At 36.4% G+C, this 18146-nt stretch overlaps 1 protein-coding gene across 3 annotated transcripts in view; it reads right to left on the minus strand.

The window, feature by feature from the left end:
- Positions 1-215: 215 nt before the first annotated feature.
- Positions 216-18146, minus strand: part of RSRC2 (arginine and serine rich coiled-coil 2) — a 62485-nt gene continuing 44554 nt past the window's right edge. For 2 of the 3 annotated variants that reach the window (XM_053701765.1, XM_053701767.1), the window contains 3 exons: positions 4441-4664; positions 3272-3370; positions 216-1153 (listed from right to left, as the gene is read on the minus strand). In XM_053701765.1, the coding sequence (XP_053557740.1) occupies positions 977-1153; positions 3272-3370; positions 4441-4664 (500 nt within the window). In that variant the 3' untranslated portion in view covers positions 216-976. The remainder of the gene's footprint in view (positions 1154-3271; positions 3371-4440; positions 4665-18146) is intronic. The other variant, XM_053701766.1, reaches the window with a different exon arrangement.

The following is an 18146-nucleotide window of genomic DNA, read 5'->3' on the forward strand; positions in this document are numbered from 1 at the left end:
TATGATTTTAAGTTTCCCTGTACTGTGAAGGATCCATGAATGGTCCCTTTTACCAGTTGGAAAACAAAATATCACTGTATCAGGATTAAAAGAAAAATAATTTCTTTGTCATGTTGGACTGTTTCAAAGATATGTTTCTGAACCACCAGTGTTTAAAAAGAAGGGGTTAGGCAAAACATTTATTATAGAAAAAGCAGACAAATGCAGCATGGGAATAAGAAGCATTTACAAGGTTTATTCTATATGTTCCTCTGCTCTAGTCGTCCATTGAAAAACAAAAAAGAAACAAAAACATTCTAACAACTTATAACAAAATGCATGGACAATTAAAATATACAAATATAATGGAACATGGCCAACCCATGATGTACAACCTTGAAACAAAGCAAACCAACCTAAAAGGGCTAGTAAATTTTCTTTTAAAAAACAAAACACCCCAAAATAGGTTACATGAAAAAGTACTTTTTTTTTTTCAAGAATGCAGGGACTAGTATAGTAGAAATGTAAACTGACATTTTCAAATAACCGACAAAGGAAAAAAAAAACTCTGTCGACAAACTTCTCTAAAACACATTATTAAACAGAATAAATATCTTTATTGATATCCATTTCTGTTCTGTGTTATATGCCATTTGACAGACTAAAGCAACAGTTCACAATAGGTTTACATTTGAAGATGGTATTTCATCTATTTCATTAGAAGACAGGGCACAACCCATAAATATGCCTTTATCAATTTTTATACAGCTGAAAAGTAGAAACATTTAAACTAAAAACAGTTTCCTATACACATTTTACTAAATAAAAATGGACATAATCAGGTATCACTAACACCAGCATAACTGAAATATTTACAAAGTGTTCTTTAATAAGTTAAAGTCAATGCAACATCCATGCAAGCTAGAATGCTAGCTTTTTGGTTACAACATAATGAATTTAAGTCCAAACTGTAAAGATTTTAAAATCCAAATATTCCTCAGACTGTATCCATTCCTCGCATTGATGAAAATCCCAAGCCAACCCCTCTTTGGGTGTGAGTCTGCGATCTTGCCATTTCATACTGAGCATCCAGGTTTCTAAAAACTTCTTCTTGTTGCTTTAAAGTCTTGAAGCTTTCAGGATCACCTGAACTAGTCCCAGCCTCTTCTTCATTCTAAAAAAAAAAAACTTTTTTTTTTTTTTTTTTTACAATTTAAAAACTTTTTTTGAAAGAATACAAGTTTCAACTAAACAGTTGTCAGTATTTACTATTTGTTCCATCTGCAATTTGTGAGTGTCTCTAAATATAAACAGCAATTTAGATAGACAGGACAAAAACAGACATAGCTGCAGGACACAGCGCAACTGCTTGCAAAACGTTGGTCAAATATGAGTGTGGTCCAGACATTTGCAGCATGAGAAAGAAACCTTCTGCAGTCTTGTAATTTATTAACTTACTAAAGGGTCTGATATAAACTAGGTGTGCATTCGGTAGTTTAGTTCACTGACGAATGCAGAAGTTAAGGCCGAATATCCTATTGTGCAAGTGAAACATGAAGATCTGTGCAAATCCAAATCTTGGTGTATTTCACTTGTAAAAGAGGATATTTGGCTTTGAAAAGAGCCAAATACTTAAAGGGACACTGTACCCAAATTTTTTTCTTTTGTGATTCAGATAGAGCATGACATTTTAAGCAACTTTCTAATTTACTCCTATTATCAAATTTTCTTCATTCTCTTGGTATCTTTATTTGAAATGCAAGAAAGTTTAGATGCCGGCCCATTTTTGGTGATCAACCTGGGTTGTTCTTGCTGATTGGTGGATAAACTCATCCACCAATAAAAAAGTGCTGTCCAGAGTTCTGAATAAAAAAAAAAGCTTAGATGTCTTTTTAAAATAAAGATAGCAAGAGAACGAAGAAAAATTGATAATAGGAATGAATTGGAAAGTGGCTTAAAATGGCATGTTCTATCTGAATCATGAAAGAAAAAATTTGGGTTCAGTGTCCCTTTAAAGCAGCCTCCAGCTTCCGCATTCGGCAGTGAACGAAAATGCGAGATCCCTAGTGAAATTCTAAAAAGGCAGATTTTGCTATACTTTTCCAAAGACGTTCCATGCATCTCTGTATGTGAAGGAGAGACAAACCCGGTGCATTATTGCACTGCATGACAGAGTTATGCTGCATTTACACTTTGTGCTTTGTATTGTATTGATTGTTTTATTATATTTAAAAAAAATCTATTTTGTATACAGCAGTGAATTTAGGGTTGTGATTTTACAAACGATGATTATGCCCTTGACAGTTTGTGTAACTTTAAAAAATAAGGCTCATACATTGTAGATTTGTGTGTATCTTTCACAAAATGCATTGTACTTTGTATTTCTTCCATTTAAAATAAAGCTTCAGTTTCCCAAAGAGCTTTACTACTTTCTATGGGTTAGATAAGCAAAGACTCAAGTTTGGAGAGAAATTATAGTGCAGACTTCACAGGGGCTGATCTCACTGAATTCTATAAGAAAAAGTGTGAAACCTGAAAGTCCCAGACAGACACCTTCCACAGAAAGTAATAAGGCTCTCTGAGATGCAGAATTTCACAGGGGAGAGAAGTTAACTGGAGAACCCTCGGGGCTGATATAAAGTGTTACTTTAAGAAAAGAAAATAATTACCTTTATATTGTAATGCATCAACATATTTAACAGTGCTATGCACTGAGTAAAGATAACACAGGGAGGGCAGACTGGGACAGAAGGTTTAGATGGTCCTGTTCCATGAACATGGTCCTGAAAGCTTACAATATAAGCGGTAGTAGTTGGTTCAGTTCAATCTTTAACTGAAACAAACTATAAACTTTTTAAACTATTATACTGGTCTTCACATTTATATGAATTTATGCAATACCTAAGCAGATGTACACAGTTTATCTAATGTAACCACCAATCAGCAAGTGCTATCTAAGGTGCTGTACCAAAAATGGTCCGGCTGCTAAGCTTACATTCCTGCTTTTAAAATAAAGATAGCAAGAGAACGAAGAAAAAACAAAACAAAAACAATAATAGGAGTAAATTAGAATGTTGCTTAAAATTGCATGATCTATCTGAATCATGAAAGAAAAAACATGTGGGTTTAGTATCCCTTTAAGAAAGCAGAATGTTTGCCCAAAATTTACAGAAACCAGAATATATTTTATAATATATTAAAAACATATTTTTGATTGCATATGACTATAGTACATTTTTATCAAAGTCTCAGTAAAACAGAATATATTAGATTATGTAATGTAAATACTTACCTTGATGCCCATAAGCTTACGAAATTTTACATTTTGGTCCTTGTTTCCAAAATTTAGTTTTTCCCAAATTTCTGCTGACTGAGATTTTTGGTTTTTGACCTTCAGTAAAATAATATGAAAATAAATAAATATATTAGTTGCATAGAAAAAGAATAGTCTTTTGGAAAGCTATAATTTATATAGTTTTCTGATAGTGTTCATGCATGGACTAAACTAGACTGCAAAAAAACTGTTAGGTCACCAAGTCAATAAAATGATAATGCTGATTTTTTTTTTATACTTATTTTGATTTAATTAATTAAAGGGATAGTCAACACAAAAATTGTTATTGTTTAAAAATATAGATAATGCCTTTACAACCCATTCCCCAGCTTTGCACAAAAAACATGGTTATATTAATATACTTTATAACCTTTAAACCTCAAAATTTCTGTCTGTATCTAAGTCCCTAAAGACAGCCTCATGATCACATGCTTTTGTATTTGCTTTTCACATCAGGGGAAGCTAGTTCATGTGAGCCATATAGATAACATTGTGCTAACGCCCGTGGATTCTAACAACACAGCACTAATTGGCTTAAATGCAAGTCAATAGATAAAGTCATGTGATCAGGGGCAGCTTAGAAACAAGGTAATCAGAGGTAAATAGTGTATTAATATAGCTGTTTTCTGGGCAAAACTGGGGAATGGGTAATAAAGGGATTCTCTATCTTTTAAAGCAATAACATTTTTTGAGTTGACTGTCCCTTGCACAACTGGGGTGTGGTACAGAAGCTCAGTGGCTGAAAAGTTCTTGGAGCGCAAGCACAGAAACAGCTGTTATAAAAACAAACATACTGAAATCAATGCCCTCTTTTAGTGGCAACAATTTCAGTTTCTGCTTTGAAGTTAACAACGGCCATTTTAGGTAATATTTTTACCCCACATTTATTTTTTAACTTTGTGTTTAGTAATTATATTTCATGTATTTACTGACTACTATGTTTGGAGAGAATTCGAGGATAGAATTTTTTACATTTGTACAATAAAGGGAAAAAAAAAGATCCGGCTGAATTACACATCATGCTGCAATATCGAGTAGAGTATGGAAATCGTATTAAATGGATTAGGTTGAAAAGTTAAAAAAGGTAACACAACATGTTAAGATATAGACTCCCTTAGTCTACTTACCCCTTCCTTTTTGCCTTGCCAAAGCATTTTCCGTTTTTTCTCCTGCTCTGCAAATCTCATTGGGTTTACAGCTGCTGGATTATAATAGCTGGGAACAGAAATACCAGTTTCTGCTAATGCCTTTGCCTGGAGAGCAGCCATCTGTGCCGCCATAGCAATTTGAGGAGTTACTTGTGTTCCTGAAGCCAAAAGAGCTGCTACATTGATGACAGATCCACCTCCTGCTGCAGCCACATAAAGTGGGGGTGAGGGAAAAAAAAAAAAAATCTGGTTAGGTTTCAAGAAATGTTAATTTTGTAGGTGATGCTTATTTGCCTCTTTAACCCCTTAATGACCACAACACTTTTCCATTTTCTGTACGTTTGGGACCAGAGCTATTTTTACATTTCTGCGGTGTTTAGCTGTAATTTTCCTCTTACACATTTACTGTACCCACACATATTATATACAATTTTTCTCGCCATTAAAAGGACTTTCTAACAATACCATTATTTTCATCATGTCTTATAATCTGCTCTAAAAAAAATTTCTATAAAATGAGGAAAAAGTAAAAAAAACAAAAAAAACACACTTTTTCTAACTTTGACCCCCAAAATCTGTTACATATCTACAACCACCAAAAAACACCCATGCTAAATAGTTTCTACATTTTGTCCTGAGTTTAGAAATACCCAATGTTTACATGTTCTTTGCAAGTTATAGGGCAATAAGTACAAGTAGCACTTTGCTATTTCCAAACCATCTTTTCCCCCTCAAAATTAGTGATAGTTACATTGGAATGCTGATATCTGTTAGGAATCCCTGAATAACTTCACATGTATATATATATATATATATATATATATATATATATATATATATATATATATATATATATATATATATATATATATATATATATATATATATTTTTAGTAGACAACCCAAAGTATTGATCTAGGCCCATTTTGGAATATTTTATGCCACCATTTCACCGCCAAATGCGATCAAATAAAAAAAAAAAAAAACTGTTCACGTTTTCACAAACTTTAGCTTTCTCACTGAAATTATTTAAAAACAGCTTGGGCAATTATGGCACAAATGGTTGTAAATGCTTCTCTCGGATCCCCTTTGTTTAGAAATAGACATATATGGCTTTGGCGTTGCTTTTTAATTAGAAGGCCGCTGCGCATCACACGTGTATTATGTCTAGCAGTGAAAGGGTTAATTAGGTAGCTTGTAGGGAGCTTGCAGGGTTAATTTTAGCTTTAGTGTAGAGATCAGCCTCCCACCTGACACACCCCCTGATCCCTCCCAAATAGCTCTCTTCCCTCCTAAACCCCACAATTGTCCCCGCCATCTTAAGTACTGGCAGAAAGTATGCCAGTATTAAAATAAAGTATCTTAATTTTTTATAGCATATTTACATATGCTGCTGTGTAGGATCCCCCCCTTAGCCCCCAACCAGCTCTCTATCCCCCCCTCTACCTATATGTGTGTGTGTTGTAACTACTTGATGTCCAGCTTGCTAAAAGTCTCTCAAGGACACACCTGTTCATGTACAGAGATAGGCAATAAATTCCTTTAGTTAAAATAGTTTGGTGAAAAAGTCCAGACGTCAGAAGCCATGTAAAGCAGCTGTCCAACCATCAGAAATAGCATACAGAGAGGTTAAATGCTGAGATACAAATTACTTTAGAAACCACCAACAACAACATCCACCATTATCCATTTTTGGGTTGTATTAGCTGAAGAGGCCCGTCATAGGTATATAAGGTATAGGGAGAAGGGAGAGAAGAGAAGAAGAGGAGAGAGAGGTTACAAGCTCTTACTGGGGCCCAGAGGTAATTATATTATGCACTTACTTTATAGCTATAAGGTTGTTGTTATGTCTGTTTGGATTTGATGTAAGAAATTGTATGCAGTTATGTCAATGTGTTTTATGTAATGTATTTAATGTAACTCATATTAATGGTACCATATAAAGAAGCATAGAATATATCATGTGATCTAAGATTTTGGGTGCTGTGACTAAATAAAAGTTGTTATATTAAGCTGTCTTTCTCACAAGCAAATTCTTTCATAAATAATAATATTATTATTAACATAAATATTGCATTCCAAAAATAATTAATCTTCAATAATTGGCGACCGCTCGGGTATTAGAACTTGTTGTGTCCATTAAGGTATAAGATCCGGCATGTATGTTTTATACATATGATGAGGCTTTTAGATGCGTTAGGCTGTTTCAGTCATCACCAATAACAGAATCATTGCATATTCTGCTTATTGTTCTAATAGTAAGTTATATCTTTTTGGAACGATTACTTCTATTCAAAGAATCCTCACAGATTAAATTTGGTTATAATATTTATTTTAATACAATATTTATTTGGGTTTAAATATACATTTATATATGTTTATGCAATAGTCACACATTTGTGTGGAATACAATTCTAGTCATTTTACTTGTAAACTGCACATGTTGATTTAATATAAGAATATCTAGTCCCATTCTATAGAAATTTTGTATTGTGGCTCCTCTAATTAAAACAATAAGCAAGAATTTATATAGTTATATCATGCATGGTCATGTACTGTAAGTATATACTTCTGGATTAATTAGTATTGAATTGTTAATTTTCCAATGAGCCACAGGAAGCTATGTAAATAAATAGTTAAAATCTTGTGGACATAGCTAAACTGTCACCTTAAAATAAAACAATTACTATTGCATTAATATATATGCCTAAAGTATTGTATATTATGCAAGTTGCTGTTTTGAAACAAATAGATAATTGTGTTTGTGAGAAATTCAGTATAATTTCTAACAACGCCTCACTTTGGAAAGGAAGAAAACCTAACAAAGATAGGATATTAGGTGATGGTAAGGATTTAAAACCTACCCCACGCTAACAAAATCACAATATAGTTCTTTGTTTATAAAGTGTATGTTACAGTAACCCTTACAATTAATTTACATAAGGGAGAGGATATACACTGAAAAAATTTTTTTACAGCATAATATTTTAAAGAAGATAAGTATATTAGAAGAACCTTTAAGTGCCGGCCAACTTACTGGGGAGGATATACAAACATAAAGAAAAAGGGAATCAATTTTATTTTAAGTTTTTAACTCAAGATGGCTACATTATCTGCTTTGGAAAGCTTTGTAGCTACATACATCACAAGCCATAAAAACATAATTTATGCTTACCTGATAAATTTATTTCTCTTGTGGTGTATCCAGTCCACGGATCATCCATTACTTGTGGGATATTCTCCTTTCCAACAGGAAGCTGCAAGAGGATCACCCACAGCAGAGCTGTCTATATAGCTCCTCCCCTAACTGCCACCTCCAGTCATTCGACCGAAGACAAACAAGAGAAAGGAGAAACCATAGGGTGCAGTGGTGACTGTAGTTTAAAAATAAAACATACCTGCCTTAAAATGACAGGGCGGGCCGTGGACTGGATACACCACAAGAGAAATAAATTTATCAGGTCAGCATAAATTATGTTTTCTCTTGTAAGGTGTATCCAGTCCACGGATCATCCATTACTTGTGGGATACCAATACCAAAGCTAAAGTACACGGATGAAGGGAGGGACAAGGCAGGAACTTAAACGGAAGGTACCACTGCCTGTAAAACCTCTCCCAAAAATAGCCTCCGAAGAAGCAAAAGTATCAAATTTATAAAACTTTGAAAAAGAATGAAGCGAAGACCAAGTCGCCGCCTTGCAAATCTGTTCAACAGAAGCCTCATTTTTAAAAGCCCATGTGGAAGCCACAGCTCTAGTAGAATGAGCTGTAATCCTTTCAGGAGGCTGCTGGCCAGCAGTCTCATAAGCTAAGAGTATTATACTTAGCCAAAACGAAAGAGAAGTTTCCGAAGCCTTTTGGCCTCTCCACTGTCCAGAGTAGACAACAAAGCAAGCAGATGTTTGACGAAAATCTTTTGTAGCTTGTAATAAAACTTTAAAGCACGAACCACGTCAAGATTGTGTAAGAGACGTTCCTTCTTTGAAGAAGGATTAGGACACAGTGACGGAACAACAATCTCCTGATTGATATTCTTATTAGATACCACCTTAGGTAAAAACCCAGGTTTGGTATGCAAAACTACCTTATCTGCATGGAAGATCAGATAAGGAGAATCACATTGTAAGGCAGATAACTCGGAAACTCTACGAGCCGAGGAAATAGCTACCAAAAAAACATAATTTATGTAAGAACTTACCTGATAAATTCATTTCTTTCATATTAGCAAGAGTCCATGAGCTAGTGACGTATGGGATATACATTCCTACCAGGAGGGGCAAAGTTTCCCAAACCTCAAAATGCCTATAAATACACCCCTCACCACACCCACAAATCAGTTTAACGAATAGCCAAGAAGTGGGGTGATAAGAAAAAAGTGCAAAGCATAAATAGAAGGAATTGGAATAATTGTGCTTTATACAAAAAAATCATAACCACTACAAAAAAGGGTGGGCCTCATGGACTCTTGCTAATATGAAAGAAATGAATTTATCAGGTAAGTTCTTACATAAATTATGTTTTCTTTCATGTAATTAGCAAGAGTCCATGAGCTAGTGACGTATGGGATAATGACTACCCAAGATGTGGATCTTCCACGCAAGAGTCACTAGAGAGGGAGGGATAAAATAAAGACAGCCAATTCCGCTGAAAAAAATCCACACCCAAAAATAAAGTTTAAATCTTATAAAGAAAAAACTGAAAATCTAAGCAGAAGATTCAAACTGAAACAGCTGCCTGAAGTACTTTTCTACCAAAAACTGCTTCAGAAGAAGAAAACACATCAAAATGGTAGAATTTAGTAAAAGTATGCAAAGAAGACCAAGTTGCTGCTTTGCAAATCTGATCAACCGAAGCTTCATTCCTAAACGCCCAGGAAGTAGAAACTGACCTAGTAGAATGAGCTGTAATCCTTTGAGGCGGAGTTTTACCCGACTCGACATAAGCATGATGAATTAAAGATTTCAACCAAGATGCCAAAGAAATGGCAGAGGCCTTCTGACCTTTCCTAGAACCGGAAAAGATAACAAATAGACTAGAAGTCTTTCGGAAATTTTTAGTAGCTTCAACATAATATTTCAAAGCTCTAACTACATCCAAAGAATGCAATGATTTCTCCTTAGAATTCTTAGGATTAGGACATAATGAAGGAACCACAATTTCTCTACTAATGTTGTTAGAATTCACAACCTTAGGTAAAAATTCAAAAGAAGTTCGCAACACCGCCTTATCCTGATGAAAAATCAGAAAAGGAGACTCACAAGAAAGAGCAGATAATTCAGAAACTCTTCTGGCAGAAGAGATGGCCAAAAGGAACAAAACTTTCCAAGAAAGTAATTTAATGTCCAATGAATGCATAGGTTCAAATGGAGGAGCTTGAAGAGCCCCCAGAACCAAATTCAAACTCCAAGGAGGAGAAATTGACTTAATGACAGGTTTTATACGAACCAAAGCTTGTACAAAACAATGAATATCAGGAAGATTAGCAATCTTTCTGTGAAAAAGAACAGAAAGAGCAGAGATTTGTCCTTTCAAGGAACTTGCAGACAAACCTTTATCCAAACCATCCTGAAGAAACTGTAAAATTCTCGGAATTCTAAAAGAATGCCAGGAAAAATGGAGAAAGACACCAAGAAATATAAGTCTTCCAGACTCTATAATATATCTCCCTAGATACGGATTTACGAGCCTGTAACATAGTAGTAATCACAGAGTCAGAGAAACCTCTTTGACTAAGAATCAAGCGTTCAATCTCCATACCTTTAAATTTAAGGATTTGAGATCCTGATGGAAAAAAGGACCTTGCGACAGAAGGTCTGGTCTTAAAGAAGTGACAATGCATCCACTGCTTCCGCTTGAGGATCCCTGGATCTGGACAGATACCTGGGAAGTTTCTTGTTTAGATGAGAGGCCATCAGATCTATTTCTGGAAGTCCCCACATTTGAACAATCTGAAGAAATACCTCTGGGTGAAGAGACCATTCGCCCGGATGTAACGTTTGGCGACTGAGATAATCCGCTTCCCAATTGTCTATACCTGGGATATGAACCGCAGAAACTAGACAGGAGCTGGATTCCGCCCAAACCAGAATTCAAGATACTTCTTTCATAGCCAGAGGACTGTGAGTCCCTCCTTGACGATTGATGTATGCCACAGTTGTGACATTGTCTGTCTGAAAACAAATGAACGATTCTCTCTTTAGAAGAGGCCATGACTGAAGAGCTCTGAAAATTGAGTTCCAAAATATTGATCGGTAATCTCACCTCCTGAGATTCCCAAACCCCTTGTGCTGTCAGAGACCCCCACACAGCTCCCCAACCTGTAAGACTTGCATCTGTTGAAATTACAGTCCAGGTCGGAAAAACAAAAGAAGCCCCCTGAACTAAACGATGGTGATCTGTCCACCATGACAGAGAGTGCCGTACAATCGGTTTTAAAGATATTAATTGAGATATCTTTGTGTAATCCCTGCACCATTGGTTCAGCATACAGAGCTGAAGAGGTCGCATGTGAAAACGAGCAAAGGGGATCGCGTCCGATGCAGCAGTCATAAGACCTAGAATTTCCATGCATAAGGCTACCGAAGGGAATGATTGTGAATGAAGGTTTCGACAAGCTGAAATCAATTTTAGACGTCTCTTGTCTGTCAAAGAAAGAGTCATGGACACTGAATCTATCTGGAAACCTAAAAAGGTTACCCTTGTCTGAGGAATCAATGAACTTTTTGGTAAATTGATCCTCCAACCATGATCTTGAAGAAACAACACAAGTCGATTTGTATGAGATTCTGCTAAATGTGAAGACTGAGCAAGTACCAAGATATCGTCCAAATAAGGAAATACCACAATACCCTGTTCTCTGATTACAGACAGAAGGGCACCGAGAACCTTTGTAAAAATTCTTGGAGCTGTTGCTAGGCCAAACGGTAGAGCCACAAACTGGTAATGCTTGTCTAGGAAAGAGAATCTCAGAAACGGATAGTGATCTGGATGAATCGGAATATGCAGATATGCATCCTGTAAATCTATTGTAGACATATAATGCCCTTGCTGAACAAAAGGCAGGATAGTCCTTACAGTTACCATTTTGAATGTTGGTATCCTTACATAACGATTCAATATTTTTAGATCCAGAACTGGTCTGAAGGAATTCTCCTTCTTTGGTACAATGAAGAGATTTGAATAAAACCCCAGCCCCTGTTCCAGAACTGGAACTGGCATAATTACTCCAGCCAACTCTAGATCTGAAACACATTTCAGAAATGCTTGAGCCTTCGCTGGGTTTACTGGGACACGGGAAAGAAAAAATCTCTTTGCAGGAGGCCTTATCTTGAAGCCAATTCTGTACCCTTCTGAAACAATGTTCTGAATCCAAAGATTGTGAACTGAATTGATCCAAATTTCTTTGAAAAAACGTAATCTGCCCCCTACCAGCTGAGCTGGAATGAGGGCCGCACCTTCATGTGGATTTAGGAGCTGGCTTAGGTTTTCTAAAAGGCTTGGATTTATTCCAGACTGGAGATGGTTTCCAAACTGATACTGCTCCTGAGGATGAAGGATCAGGCTTTTGTTCCTTGTTGTGACGAAAGGAACGAAAACGATTATTAGATCTAAATTTACCTTTAGATTTTTTATCCTGTGGTAAAAAAGTTCCTTTCCCTCCAGTAACAGTTGAGATAATAGAATCCAACTGAGAACCAAATAATTTATTACCCTGGAAAGAAAGGGAAAGCAGAGTAGACTTGGAAGACATATCAGCATTCCAAGTTAAGCCAAAAAGCTCTTCTAATGATATAAAAAATGGCATCACAAATAAAATTATTAGCATGTTGAAGAAGATTAATAATGCTATGAGTGTGAACAGATCCGGTTCCGGTGGGAGGAGCTAAAGCCGCACGAGGAGAGCTGTGTGCTGGCGTTGAGAGCTCGAGACGACCTGAAACCCTGCTTTCCAGCCCGTTGTTGTAGGCTGCTTGCCTGCCTAGGGCTTCCTGCACCCGGAGTATAGGTGCACAGCACGGATTGCCGGAACAAGCTGTGAGGCTCAGTTGCTGGAGCCAGACACGCAGCACTGCTGCTTTCTATTGTTGGCCACTTGCTGGGAGGTCCGCTGCCGGCAACGGATCAAGACGCTGTCTGTAAAGCCGCCTTTTTGATCTAGAGTTGCAGGGCGGGGAGCTGACAAGCCCAGTGGCCCGGTATTCGGATTAAGCAGAAGAATCAGCCTCCATGATTGCCCTGGTAGCAGGAGACTGAGCACCTGTATGAAATTCCAGCAACCACCCGGTAAAGATTCCTGGGAAACCACAGAGGGGACACCTGGAAAAAGTTTCTGCAGTGGTGTGTCATCCGATTTCTCTATCTTTCCTGGTGCTACCTGACTGGCAGATTGTAAGTAGAAACCCAGGTCCCTATAAATTGAGACTGTTGCTGAGAGGGAGAAGTAAGCTGAAATAAAGAGTGGAAGTAAAGGGAAAATAAAAGATATATATATATATACACGTTTTGCTGTACAAACCCCTAACCAAAAAAATTCTTACTATAATTCAAAGTAAGGGAAGGGGAAAGGCAACGTTAAGAAAAGAGAAAAAAAACTCTAGAGAGAATCATCTTTAAAATTAGTTTCCTGCTGCGGTACACTGATTCTCTACCTAGCTCAGGCCTACAGTATTATTTGGGCCACTGGAAACTAAGCCGGTGGCTATACATTTTCACCCCTCTTGTCTATATTTGGCCGGAGTCTGGTAACAAGAGACATTTTCACCTTTGGAGCCCCCAGAGGGGTATATGTGTCTAGAATATTTCAACTAGGCTCTCCTCTTTCTTGGTTCACAGCTTAGAGGAGAAAAGGAAAGAAAAAGGAAAGGAGGAGAGAAAAGAAGGAAAAGAGGCAAAGGAAGGGAGGGGGCAAAGAAGAAAAAGGGGGCGCTTATTTTGTTCCTATAAATTTAAAGGACTATTTTGCTGCAACATTTTTCTGAGACTATAAGTGTTGAACTTTTTAAGATCATGTTTTTCTTTAAACAACTCTCAGAAATGTAAATACTAATCATTGTAATTGCATGCCTAACAATTTGTGGACACATTCCTCTAAAGCATTGATATAGTAAAGTCTGATATGGTCCTAGGGAGGACATGTAACTAGGTTGCAGAAAGTTGTTAACAGTTTGTCTATGTAAATTTTGCATACTGACTCACACACTACAACACCATTATTAGCTTTTTTACAATACTCAGCTGTAATAAATCAGCAAATAATCCAGAAACCATTCCCCTTGGTCCTAGATCTAAGTGTGGGCTGTTTGATTCGCCCTCAGTAGCACTTTTTATTATATCTCTGAGAGTATACTGTTAGATTATAACAGATAAAAGCAAAGGAGCTGACTGAGGGCTCTGGCCCTATGATTGGGTTCTTTAAATTTTGCACACTAGCATAACTGAGTTACACTGTTTTGCTGACATGTTTGGTTAGGAAAATTCATGTTTCACTTTTTCCTTCTTATATTATTAAGGTCACTTTCACAATTGTAATTTACATGAAAAGGCGGAGATAAATCGCCTTTATTGCACTAACTATACTTGTCACTGTATTATTGGAACCTTTTTCTTTTTTGGTTCCCCTCTGTCCCTTTTTTTTTTTTTCTTCTTTCTCACATACACTTGCACTGAAAGCACATGGACAAATATATCTCTAATATCAAAACAAACTCTCCATGCATGCCTCCTAAACAGAAAGATAAGAAAGTACGCACTTCTGACGTGCACACAGATACTGCTAGTGAGTCAATACTGAATAAATTTGATACCCAACCATTAGTAACCCAGATGTCGGACCTTTTTTTTGCCGCAATTTGAGTTGTTAAAAACTCAAATGACAAACATAATGTCAGAACTTAAGCAATTTTCCAATCGACTCATAGAGGTAGAAAATAGGGTATCGGCAAGTGAGGATATAATATATAAGCAAGAACAAGATATAGAGGAGAATACTAAAACGTTGAAAATGCTGCAAGCAAAAATATATGAACTAGAAGATCGCTCGCGGCGAAATAATCTTAAAATAATTGGTCTCCCCGACAACGGGGATTATTTAGATTTAATTCATTTCGCTAGTACTATGCTCCCCCTGGCTGTTGGAATTGCACAAAAAGATTTACCAATGCCAGTAGAAAGGGCACACAGACTGGGCCAAATTAGGGACTCCACTAGAGATAAGAATTATAACAGACCGGTGATGGTCAAATATCTTAACTATCAGGACAAGATGAATATCTTAATTTTACAGAAAAATGGATAATTTATATATTGGTCAAAGTAAAGTACTAATATTTCAAGATTACTCTAGTGAGACGGCTTTCAAAAGAAAAGAGCTAGCCCCATATTGCACCAAATTGATTAACGCTGGCCTTAAGGCCAGATTAGTTTATCCGGCAAAAATTGTAATCGAGGAACAAGATGGTAAATGTATTCTGAATAATACGCTAGAAGCTAAGGAATTTTGTAAAAATAAAAAAGTAGTTTGACAGTATTCTAGGTATTGAATTACCAAATCACAATACATACATGAGTAGCATGACCTCTTTTCCCTTTTTTCGCAAAGTTTTTATTAATTTGTTGAGGCTAAAAATACTGAACTTTTTGTGTAAAGTTCATATCAGTAGCTGGTCCACAGTTCAGAGGGCCTGCGGGCTGCTGTGTGTTTTTTGTGTTTTTAGTATTATTATTTTCTGTTTTAACATCCTTCCCTTTTTTCCTTTTTTTTTTCTCTCTTCCCTTCTCCCCCCCCCTCCCTCCTTCTTCTCCTCTATTACCTATCTCCTCCAGTACTCCAATGGTGATTAGATATGCTTTAGTAGTTTTTCACTTGAATATATAATATAATGGTAGATAAACTTAAATACCTCTCTTGGAACATTGGTGGAGTAACAACTCCTAGCAAAAGGAAAATAATTATTAGGCAACTTGCTAGACATAAACCAGACGTCGTCTGGTTGCAGGAGACGCATCTAAAGAAAGTAGAGATGGAGAAATTTAGGTGTAAATGGATAGGAGAGGTTATTGCTTCAGATTGCCACAGGAGGAGGAGGGGCGTAGCTTTCCTTATCAATAAAAATTTACAATACAATATCCAGAACATTCAAATCGATCCACAGGACAGGTGGATAATTTTACATATAGAGATTGCTGGAGTTTTATATGTACTAGCCAATATTTATGGGCCTAATAATGTAGATCAGGTCTTCTGGGACAAAGTTACTATTAAACTATCTGCGGACTTAGACCAGAAGATCATAGTGGCAGGCGACTTTAACCTAACGGCTATGCCTGCTTTGGATAGATTCTCTCCTAAACAGTCTACCCCTTCGCCCCCAAAAAATCGTATATTTCGTCAGATCTGTAAAAATCTTAAGCTCCATGACATTTGGCGTATCCAACATCCCGATACTAAATCATATACGTGTGAGTCTAAATCTCACAGATCCTTCTCTCGGATAGATTTTTTTCTAATTTCCAGCTCTCTCCTTAAAATTAGAACTAAGGCTCAGATAAAGGAGATTGTGATCACAGACCACGCTATAATTTCTCTGGAAATTGAACTTCGCTCCCCCTTGGCAGGAGTAACAAATAATTTCTACTTTCCGAAATAACTAATAAATAATACGCCATTTCAGCACTGGCTCCGACATAAATGGCAAGAATACAGTTCTGATAACTGTCTTTATTTAGACAAACCCGAAATTTTCTGGGAAGCCGCAAAGGCTTTTTTTAGAGGGCAGATTAAAGCCTATATGATTATAGCTAAAAAGAAGTATAAAGCATGCGAATTGCAACTAGCAAACACTGTTACGAACACTTATAGAAAATATGTGAATACTCCGCTAAAAAAACTAAGGGATAAATATAATTTAGCTAGACAAGACAGGGATCTTTTTTTAAAATCCAAATTGTCCTATGAAGAAATGCGAATGAATGCCCTTTTCACTGGTCACTATGGTAAATCTACCAAATATCTTGCCAGGCTTGACAAAGTCAGAAAGAAGAATAATACGATCGAGCAGATTGTAGTTGGAGATAAGAACTATACTTCATTAGAAGATATCAAGAGTGTTTTTTTTAATTTCTATCAAAAAATCTATGCAGGGAAAACTATAGATGCAGAGGATAACGTGAGGTTCTGGAATAATATCAATTGCCCAGTAATCTCCTCTGAGGAGAATGAAATAGTAAACCTCCCTATAACAATAATCGAAGTCATTAAAGCTATAGAAGAATCCAAACTTGGTAAGGCTCCAGGTCCAGACCAGCTACCTACCTGTTGAGTTCTACAGACTGCTCAAGCTTGAGATAGCCTCTATCTTGACCATGTTGTTCAATGAGTATTTCATTAAAAAAAAGGCCATGTCTAGATTCTTCTCAGCGTCAGTCATCACTTTGCTACTTAAAAAAAATAAAGAGCCAACAGATCCGGGATCATATAGACCGATTTCTCTACTAAACGTAGATTATAAATTACTTACTAATATCATTGCGAACAGACTTAAAAACGTTTTACAGGGAATTATTCACACAGACCAATCAGGTTTTATGACAGGTAGATCCCCTACAAAAAATATCCGTAGAACATATATGATTCTTGAATACTTCTGGAACAAACTGCATAGGGACAAAGCAACCTGTAAACAGGACTTTGCTTTGGTGACGATTGACGCTGAGAAGGCCTTTGACTCTATTATATGGCAACATCTTTATAATTCTTTGTCTAACTTTGGCTTTTCCGGGAATATAATACACTTTGTCAAATCTATATATAATTTTCCTATTTCGTCCATTTTGATTAACGGTAGTCAAACGCCGTATTTCAAATTAGAAAAAGGGACACGACAGGGATGTCCTCTCTCTCCCCTCCTGTTTAACATTTCCATAGAACCCCTGGCAATTTATCTTAGACAGGAACTGTCTGGAATAAAGTTTGGATTGCAATCCTGTGTTCTTTCACTATATGCCGATGACCTGTTACTGTATTTTAAAAATACTAAAAGAAGCATACCTAAAGCACTAAAAATTTTAGAACAGTTTAGTCTAATTTCCGGTTACAAAGTGAATGCTCTCAAATCAGAGATATTATGGATTCACAAACACCAGGAGAGCTTTACGCAGCATAACTTCAGAGAAGTAGAAAGTTTTAGATATTTAGGGATACAATTGCATAAAGACCCTAAGCTATGGTATAAACTCAACTATACTGTATTTTTTTTCTAATATTACGTCTAAATTTCATCGCTGGAGTCTCTTTCCACTCTCAGCAACCGCTAAGATTATGCTCATTAAATCTATACTCTTTCCCCAATTACTATATATTATGAATAATTTGCCGTTATTTATTCCGGACAAGGACATTAAGTTATTCAATCGAGCCTGTGCGAATCTTATCTGGAATAAAGGTAGACATATGCTCTCTATTAGAAAGCTTTGCCAAGCTAAGGAGTTTGGAGGTCTAGCGCTTCCGGATATTAAGTCATACAATATAGCTATTCTCGCACGGTTTGGAGTAGATTGGTTACTTTCTTCTGATTATCTGACAAACAGTAAATCAGAGGAAAATCTTATAAAGCCCTTCTCCATTATAGCGGCTCTACACTGTCCTCATAAGCGACTTCCTGGAGAAATTAAAATATTGACTAGTATAT

This window comes from Bombina bombina, chromosome 2 (genome assembly GCF_027579735.1).
Source record: "Bombina bombina isolate aBomBom1 chromosome 2, aBomBom1.pri, whole genome shotgun sequence".
NCBI classification, from domain to species: Eukaryota; Metazoa; Chordata; class Amphibia; order Anura; family Bombinatoridae; genus Bombina; species Bombina bombina.